Source organism: Zea mays, chromosome 4 (assembly GCF_902167145.1).
Source record: "Zea mays cultivar B73 chromosome 4, Zm-B73-REFERENCE-NAM-5.0, whole genome shotgun sequence".
NCBI lineage: Eukaryota > Viridiplantae > Streptophyta > Magnoliopsida > Poales > Poaceae > Zea > Zea mays.
In genome coordinates this window covers 204,670,243-204,679,569 of record NC_050099.1, presented here as the reverse complement: position 1 = coordinate 204,679,569, position 9,327 = coordinate 204,670,243, and the positions used below count along the sequence as shown (strand labels likewise).

Below are 9,327 nucleotides of genomic sequence, written 5' to 3'. Positions count from 1 at the left end.
TCTCCCCTTTTTCCGCCTGACTCTTTGATCTTAACTTAAGAATGCTGGTTTTAAGAACGAGTGTTTGCCCTTCTCCGACCCTTACTGCCCAACCGGAGAGCGGACGGCTAATGTGTTCCACTTATTGAACATGATCTATGGTCGGTCTCTGACCCCTCGATGCCGGTGAGTACACCGGAGGTGGGCGCCAATGTTGGGGACTTGTCCTCAAATGCTATGAGTTAAGAACAAGGCAACACAGAATGTTAAAGGTTAATACCCTTCGTCCTTCGAAACATTATCTCCCTTAGGATATAATGATCTTCAGACGAAGGTCATGAAGGAAGTACCTTCATCATCACAGTATATGTTAATGAAAGAAGAAGCATATGAAATATGAGAGATAAGACGAATAATCATATGCCATCATCAATATAACTTTATTATATCATCATGGATAAACAAGAACAATATTGAATTATATTTGTACCTTCGGCTTGATAGAAGGCAAAAGTCCAAGCGTGACGCACGAGCGAATACAAGTCAGCGTGAAAAGTACGGGAATACTGTTCATCTATTTATAGGCACAAGGCGCAGCCTGTATGAAATTACATTCATACCCTTCATGTTTACTATTGACTTAAGGACAATCTATCGAGGACTAGATAGCATTTTCCTCTTTAAGTCGGTTCCTTTTTCTTCTGCTGAGCCGAAGCTTCCTTGCGCGTAGCTTCGGAACTGGTTCAACCTTCGTCTTGATCACGCTTTTCCTATCATGTTCAACTTCATTCCGAATCCGAAGATTCATGTACATATATTATACTTGGGAAACATTGTTAATCATGTTTTTGAGGACCTTCGGAAGACGAAGGCCTCCAACATCTGCCGCAACGCATTCTAGTGATTCTATTGAGATCCAAGCATAGCTCTGAGCTACCAAAAGCATACTAAGAGCACTTGATCACTCATGTACTCTACCACAACGCATTCTAATGATTCTATTGAGATCCAAGCACCGTTCTGAACTGTTTTAGTCATTATATGATAGTGCAGTCTTGTGATCTTCTTTCTTGTGTTGTGTGGTTGTGTTTTGCTCTTATGTGTACTCTCCTCTCTCTTTTGTTGTACTTCGAAGTTGCAGCTCATTTTTTTATGTACGACTACAAGAGACTCCAACTTATGAAGGTTCCTTGTGAGGGGATTAATATTGATATAACGAAGGTCGTGACACTAAAGCTGATGATTAGATCACTCGAGAAGGATTGAGTGCAACTCTTATCTGTTTGGACACCACAACATGGAGTAGTCAAACATTTGAGGCTTAACCGAACCACGAGAAAATCGATGTCTATCTTGTGTGATTTCTTATTGCGATTGTTTCTTCCTCTCTAAGTTCTTCGATTCACTGGTAATATTTCTCTAAGTTTACACATTTGTAAGAGCAATCTAGTGAAGAGAACTTCTCTCCTTTTCTAAATCTGACTTGGTCTATTTGCACTATCCGGTACCCAGCGGATATTCTCGACCCGTTTTCACCCCTATCCATCACAATGTGCAATGTTGCTGCAAAGAAGGGAACTGAAGGATGTAGAAGCTATTCAATCTTTCTGCAACCTTACTCTTTTATTATACATCAGAAAAAAAATGTTTCGGAGCTAAACTGGGACCGGGTTATGCAAAGGAAACTTTGCATAACAATGGTTTGGTACCATACACCAGATTGTGGGGGGACAAAAGAAACTTCCCCAGTTCCTGCGCTCATTTTCTCCTGATCTTCACCTTCAGAGTCCACTGGAGCTTACCTTCTGGGCACGGTATGTTCTGCGGTAACCGGAGGGGCAACTCAAATTCGCCGAGCGACGCCAAAGGTGAGTGCAGATGCAGGTTCTCCGGATGGATGTTGATGTTGAGCTGCCTCGCCACCTGTAGGTGAAGTGAGGCAGGTCATGGGAAAACTGAAATTTCAGGATGACGCATGGGGTTATCTAGAGCTGCAAAGGCACCTCGGAAACAATTTCGTCTTTTGTTACAGGAGTACGCAGCTCGTTTCCAGTCGAGATGAACCTCCTCAACACCTAACAAGTATCAGAGACGATCAGCACTTACATGGTGCTAAAGTTTACATTAAATGAAACATGCAAATGCACACTACATGAAGACACGGTCTAATGCTGAAACATGAAAACAAACAGTGCAGTAAAATTTCCACTTTTAGTGGTAGCAGACTAACCAAGAGTGCGTTATCTAGCCGCTTCGCTGCCGTTTGGTACTGCTTCATTCTTTCTTCCTGTAGCTGTTCAAATGGTAATCAACAAGCAAAATATTACAATCAGAAAAAGAAAAATAGGAAGTGTGTGGTAGAGGAAAACACACAAAATCAATCAATCTTCGAGCAGAATCGGGAATTTTTAGATCCAAACTCATGCAGATAGAATTCGATCATGCAGTTAAGAAATATGTTGATTATAGTAGGCAGAAGTATGAACGTCGCAATTTTAAGAGCCAAGAAGAAGCTGGTGAACTCATATTACACAGCAGAAAAACAGTGGTGGCTATATCTTTTTTTTAACAATAAATAAATTATGCAGCATGATCAAAACATAGACTAGCAAGTAGAGAAAAGAGTAAATTTCCAAGGCAACTGTTCAGTCCAATCCATATATCAGATGAGTTAAACAGACATGAAAACATAGTTGTTAAAGCGGTAAGGCGAGGTAAGGCGACTGACCCCCTTTTTACCTTTTAAGCGGTAAAGCGTAAGGCGAGGGGATGCCTTAAATATATTTAAAAAATAGATTAAATACTGATATTTGAGAAAAATGTTTAGGACAAAAATACTAATAAAGAAGAGAAAAATGGTAAAGAAAAGAAAAAAACAGCCCAGCAGCCTAACTCAGCCCATCTGGCCCATTAAACTTAGGTCAAGCCCATTTATTCCCTCTATCTCCCAGCTTCCTATCTCCCAGCCGCACAGGGCTCTCTCCAGCCGCCGCCCCTCTCCTATCCCTCTCTCTCCCCACTTCTCCCTCTCCCAGCTGCACTAACGCCTCCTCTCCAGCCGCACCAGCGCCACCAGTCCCTCCCTCTATCCCCTCTCTCAGTCCCCTCTCTCTCCCTGCTCCTCTCCACCGCTGGGAGATCCCCATCGCCAGAGCAGCAGTGCTAGAGATCCAGTGTCTTGGGCATTGGGGATTTCAAAAGCGGCTACCTACAGATCAAGGCATGCACGGAGTGACGCCCCAACTGGGCGTTGAAGCGGACGCCTTAGTCTACGCAGTAAGGCAACTCGGACGCCTTGCAGGTTAGCGTCGCTTAAGTGACGCTTAAGCGACACCTTAACAACTATGCATGAAAATAAACAGTGACATGCTGTGAGCCTGTGAATATGGTAGCTGTATGTGAATATGGACGCTCCAACTTGTGGTATTGTGGACATGCTTCAGGCGACAAGAATATGGAGTTTGGGTATTTCGGACGTGCTTCATGTCATCAGCATAAGTGGTATATATGATTAGGACACAGGAGCTGATGATTAACTAGCTACTAGTGCTACTGTTCTAGCATAATGGATATTATGTTGCCCTCTTCTTAGATGAAGATGGCTGGATATGATGAACTGGCGTTGTGTATAATAATATGCAACATAGTAATATGTTATTAGCACTTCATATGTTGTGCACATCGGATTCTTCAGATTTTATGTGGTAAGTACTAAATCATGGACCTTGGCATATATGTTTTGGCGTTAAACCAGTTTAGTTTCATAATTTTGGATGTCACAGTTTGGCATCTGACCAAATGCTATACCGATTTTTCTTTTGACCGAGACTATACTAAATTTCTTGCCTAGGTTTTGGCAAACAGAATTTGGCATGCCCTGATTTTGGCAGTGCAGTGCAGCCTAACCAAGCAGGCCCGAAAACCCACAGCACATTTCTATGTTGACTTCTCTGCTGTTATGATAATGAATACCTGTGAGAACTCACTATCTTAATGCAGTAGACAGCATCAAAACAAACTTAGACCAAACGGAAAAACCATCTTGAGGTATGTTAACTGGTAACTGGCCTTGAAGAGACAAACAGTCATTCCAATCCAGTTTCTACTAAGAACTTTCATCAATAAAGGAGGTCAGAAAATATTTCTAGCTTGTGAGCTGCACAACCTACCCGTGCATCATCATCTTTCTCCGTGACTTGTTTCACCGCGACCTCCTCTTCGCGTTGATAGAGCTGGTTAAAGAAACAACGCCTTATAAGGTTGCAAACGAACAGAGCTATAAACAGCAAACATGGGTAGGAACTAGGAATGGAGTAGAGGCACCAGCGCACCACAACATTTTGAATGCGGGTTGCACCAAGTAGCACCAAATTCTTAGGCTACTTATCAGATTGCCGTAGGAAACAGCTGTGCCAGGGAATGTTGCATGAACAGTCTGTGCATAGTCCATTAGTCCAATGTGCAATACATATTCGGACAGTGATACAGTTTTTTCCTGGCCAAACACTGGACCTCATGGTTTGCAGCGACTAGGCACCCGAACAGACATGCTTGCGGTGGTAGCGTCTTAAAGGACGAAGGCACGGAGCTTACCTTGCGCTGCTCTCGGATGAGTATGGCGAATTTGTCCAGGTTCGGGACTGCGAGCATCTTGGGCATAAGGTGGTTGCGGAAGTGGCCAGGCGCCACCTTGACCACCTCGCCTGCTTTCCCCAGCTTATCAATAGTCTGCAGGGTAAAACAAAAACAGGTCATACGTGACGCACAGATCAAGAAAAACAGCCCAAAGCGAGGCAAAGCGACCGCTTGGCTAACAGATGCCGTAGCATTAAACCCAAAAAAAAAAAAGAGGTGACGCAGGCGGAATGGTCGCGAAGGTAGTGGAGGCGTTACCGTGGTGAGGATGACCTCAAGCTTGCGGTAGCGGAGGCCATGCCCGGAGAAGAGAAAGGGGTTGGCGGCGAGGCACTGGCGCTGCAGGCGGAGGGCGGCGCGGACGGCGGCCATGGCGACGGCGTGTGGAGGACACTAGGGTTCGGACGAAACCCTCTGCCTGCAGTCGCTCGCCCGCTCCCACGGACGTCGCTGTGCAGCCACCACGTCTCGGATCCCTGCGGCAGCCCCGCCAAATTCACGTAACGGGCCAGTTTGAGCGGCCCATTCCAGCCCATAAACAGCGGGAGACGACAGCCAGGCCCAGGGGATATATGCTCGCTGGTGGCGAGTACGGCGTGCATGCAAGGTGTTTGTGTACCAGCACGGAAAAAATGAATGTGATCCTCATAATTAGGGCCGTGTTTAATCATCAAATATTACCCAGAACAGAGGCGGGACATCAGTTAGTTATCGTACATGTATTTAATAATCTGTCACATAAATATTTTTGGTAATATTATAGTATTTTGTTTTTGAAAAAAAATACATTTTATAAAAATAAAAGTCTTTTATATGATTTAAAACTCTCTATAAATAGTGAAATTAAGTACATGTAATTATGGAACGATATTTATTATTAAAATGAATATGTTCATCTATATTTTACTTTATATATTATGAAAGTCTTATAAACACGGAAACACCGCTAAGTTTAAAAAACTGTAGAACTGAGACTGGCCAACAGGGCCCACCCGCGTACGATCTCATGAAAGCGTCGTCTCTTCGTCCCACCGACACCGCCTCGGCTTCGTCCCTGTCATCGCATCGCGTTTGGCCGCGGCCTCACGTAATCACATCGGCCACGCGCCCAGTCGGTTGTTTTAGTGCCATTAATTAATTATTGGTAGAAGCAGCTGCAGTGCAAAATATATATTATTGAAATGGCAGCTACTAGCTCCAGTCCTACCTGGGCTGGGCTGTCTTCCTGCCTCCCTCTCGCCTCTCGTCGCGGTGGGCTTCTATTTGAGGAGAGGGAGAGCATGCGTGCGGAGAACGTATCTTGTGAGCAAGGACCGTTGGTGCTCCCATGAGCAAAATCAATCCAGACCACACCCTCCACATCCAACGGTGCTGCGTCAGGGGGATTTTTGTAAAATGTTCTTTGCAACTCTGTACATTTTACAAAAATCCCCCTGACGCAGCACCGTTGGATGTGGAGGGTGTGGTCTGAATTGATTTTGCTCATGGGAGCAGCAGGGCTCCTTGCTCACAAGATACGTTCTCATGCGTGAGACCCACCTCTGCCTCTTCCTCACCTCATCCGTACCCGAGCACTGCACAGCACAGCACAGCACAGCACACCACCTTTAGTATATAGCAATAGCACACTCGGCCCCCCTCCTCTTCAACTCCCCCGGCCGTCCTGCTCGCCGGCTTCTGGCTGGCCCCTGCATCCGCCCAGGTCAGTCTCCCGCTCTCCTCCCTGTCGTCCCGCCCCTCTCGCCCCCGCAATCGAATTCCATTCCAGTCCATCCGTGCCATATCCATATCCATATCCATGTGCTGCAATTCCGGAGGATTTTTTTCTTCTTCCTTCTACTAGTAGATCAGAGGCGCTTGGGGGGATTCAGTGTGCGCCGCTGCTACTGGCCTAGTGCAGTTGCAGCTTCAGCTGCACTTGGATCTGGGTCCTCGGCTCCTGCTGACCCGAGGAAGAAGAGCAGACGTTCCTGGTGTCCCGCGCTCCCGTTTCCTTCAACCTGACGCAAATGTCTAACGCAGTAGGGATTTCGTGTCTTCCGCGCTGCTGAGATCTGCAGCCTGCAGGAGACGGTAGTGCCGGTTCATGCGTTAATTTATCATATATGCCGCGTCTTTGTGGGTTGGTAGGTGGGAACTGACGGTTCTATAATGCTGATGCTCAATTCCGCCAGATCGGGACATGGATTGGATGGGCGTTTCTTTTCTCGGGCAGTTGGCACCCATGCTTGTCTTTCGTGGTGATAGGGAAAGGTGGTGTACCAATCGATTGTTTCTTTCAAGCTGTGCCCACTGCTCATTCCGAATCTGTGCATCAAAGATCTGAACACCAATGTTGCGTCATCTCTAGAGCTAATAACACTTCCAAGTCTATGGTAGCTGCTGAGGTTGTTGTCAAGTCAAATATTCCTGCCTACTAGCAAAGAGCAATTCCATGAATCTGTAGAACAAGTGCGTTTGAGATTAGGAACCGCAATTTAGATCTTTTACAGCTGGCGGCTAGCAACTTCGAGCAAATAGCAAATGTGTGAGCTCAGTACCTGTTGCCTACCTCTGGCCCCCAACATTTTTTTTTTTGCTTATGTTTCCAGCTTTGTCAGTTTTACAATTTGCAAAAATAATATCCTGGTACATTAGTTTTCCAGATCTATATGAAAAAAAATAGAAGAAGTTATGATGAGATATCCAGTCAGTGTCTAATATAATGCTGCACTGTTCTTGTGTGTCAGTGTGTGTGACCTCAGGGAATCGATTCGTTCATCCAAGTGAAGGCAACCAGACTCCAGGATGGAGTTCAAAGCCGGCGTTTTCACCGTGGCAATGCTAGCCATCGTCGTGCTCTCCACACCAGCAGCCCCGCAGAAGCCCAAGAGCCCTCCCGCTCCGCGATCCCCAGTCGTCCTGGCGCCGGCGCCAGCGCCCGCACCGGCGGCGCCGCACCACGTGGACCTCGCGGACCTCCTCAGCGTGGCCGGGCCGTTCCACACGTTCCTGGACTACCTGCAGAAGACCGGCGTCATCGAGACCTTCCAGAGCCAGGCGAACGACACGAAGCGGGGCGGCATCACCGTCTTCGTGCCCAAGGACTCGGCGTTCGCGGCGCTGAAGCAGACCACGTTCGCCAACCTCACCCAGGACCAGCTCAGGTCGCTGCTGCTGTGCCACGCGCTGCCCAAGTACTACTCGCTGGCCGAGTTCGACCGGCTGAGCGCGCTCGGCCCGGTGGCCACCCTCGCCGGCTCGCAGTACACGCTGAACCTCACCTACGACATGGGCACCGTCCGCGTGAAGTCCATGTGGTCCGACCCCAAGATCAGCAGCAGCGTGTACTCCACCCGCCCCGTCGCGGTGTACGAGGTCGGCAAGGTTCTCCTGCCGATGCAGATCTTCAAGAGCGACCCCCCGCTGGCGCCTGCCCCCGCTCCGGCACCGGATGCCAAGGCATCCGACGTCGCTCCCAGCCCGGCGTCGGGGAAATCATCAGCGAGTGCGAAGGCGAAGGAGAAGGCGGGAGAGAAGAGCTCGTCGTGCCGAGCCGGTGTCGTCGCCCATTACTTGGCGATCGCTGTCTCCGGCGGCCTGGTGCTCTTGTGGTGAGGATCGACGAGTTCGTCCTCACCGTGTGTCCGTGTCGAAGGAGCAAGTACGGGGTTCAGCTTAGGGCCCCCCGTGTTTAATTTATATATGGGTGTTTATGGATTCATTCTTTTGGACATATGGTAGGCCATTTGTGTTTAGGACTGAGCTGTTGTTGAGTGTTTGCGTCATATGCTTCTACTAGGTGTATGCCCGTGCGTTGCTACGGGACCAACATGTATTGCTAAGATACATTAAGATAAGAAAACACTATAATAAAATATATTGATATACAAAAACACTAATTGTTATTCGACACTTTTTATTAGCATCACTAAAATAGGATGTTTACATACCTTAAAAAATATAAATATAGTTAGATAATTGTGTGTTACTACAATTTTTATATATCACAAGTAGACCTTTTTTAATGGAATAGTTATTCAAACATATTCTAATCCGAGAAGTTTCTATCCACTCCTATCCTCCGTTAAATAGAAAGAACGAAATGTTAGACTATACAAGATGTAGGATCAGCTACAGAAAAAGCAGAGCATCCAAATATCTTACTTCGAAAACTCTGATAGTTAGATGAAATGTGAAGGAACATGAGAAAACTGTGATAAACCACCGGCTTCCATACATGCTTGGGTTTATCATTTATTCAACAAAGTGTTCTCCCAATTTTGGCATGAGCTCCATAACTAATTTCTCAAACTGAGACAGATATTGTTGCAAGAGCGGCAAACCAGGCTATTCCAATGATAAAAACATATCGGTACAAGTTTATAGTATGTAGGTTTACTCAAGAAAATAAGAAATTTTATATTTTTTTTGAATCTTCAGCATTACTGATCACTCAAAACTGAAGATGAACACATAGCAAAATTGTTTTCAAATCCTAAAAAGTCTAAAATTCGAGTTGAACATGCATCAAGCAGGAACAAAAGAAGTCCAAGGATTGGATCAGACCAGAAGGTCAAACCAGTTCCATATTTGAACACAACTGCAAAACACATAAGCATGTAAGTTTCCTCCATTACAACAGCAACATAGTTTTTAAGAAAGCCCACAATTTAATGCACAGAACTTATTTCCTTGTTCTCAAAATGGGAGAATGTATAACTTATTGTTCGC

At 46.1% G+C, this 9,327-nt stretch overlaps 2 protein-coding genes across 3 annotated transcripts; one reads left to right on the top strand and one right to left on the bottom strand.

Moving 5' to 3' along the window:
• Positions 1–1,544: 1,544 nt before the first annotated feature.
• On the bottom strand, positions 1,545–5,020 carry LOC100282104 (50S ribosomal protein L9-like). Its single transcript, NM_001155017.2, has 6 exons — positions 4,873–5,020; positions 4,573–4,707; positions 4,149–4,211; positions 2,210–2,272; positions 1,983–2,054; positions 1,545–1,902 (listed from the first exon to the last, which is right to left on the bottom strand). The coding sequence occupies exons 1-6, from the start codon at positions 4,984–4,986 to the stop codon at positions 1,738–1,740; spliced, it is 612 nt and encodes a 203-aa protein (NP_001148489.2). The 5' UTR covers positions 4,987–5,020; the 3' UTR covers positions 1,545–1,737.
• A 972-nt stretch (positions 5,021–5,992) lies between these two features.
• LOC100281475 (fasciclin-like arabinogalactan protein 7) lies at positions 5,993–8,473 on the top strand. Of its 2 annotated transcripts, XM_008678977.4 has the most exons (2): positions 5,993–6,316; positions 7,344–8,473. In XM_008678977.4, exon 2 carries the CDS (start codon positions 7,402–7,404, stop codon positions 8,209–8,211), a length of 810 nt encoding a protein of 269 aa, XP_008677199.1. In that variant the 5' UTR covers positions 5,993–6,316; positions 7,344–7,401; the 3' UTR covers positions 8,212–8,473.
• Positions 8,474–9,327: the final 854 nt, after the last annotated feature.

Excerpts from the sequence above, each read along its gene's own strand:
- LOC100281475 (XM_008678977.4), top strand. The coding sequence starts at position 7,402 with ATGGAGTTCAAAGCCGGCGTTTTCACCGTGGCAATGCTAGCCATCGTC.
- LOC100282104 (NM_001155017.2), bottom strand. The coding sequence starts at position 4,986 with ATGGCCGCCGTCCGCGCCGCCCTCCGCCTGCAGCGCCAGTGCCTCGCC. Across the intron at positions 2,055-2,209 it reads GGCTAGATAACGCACTCTTG|GTGTTGAGGAGGTTCATCTC; the intron begins GTTAGTCTGCTA and ends GATACTTGTTAG. Across the intron at positions 1,903-1,982 it reads AAGACGAAATTGTTTCCGAG|GTGGCGAGGCAGCTCAACAT; the intron begins GTGCCTTTGCAG and ends CTTCACCTACAG.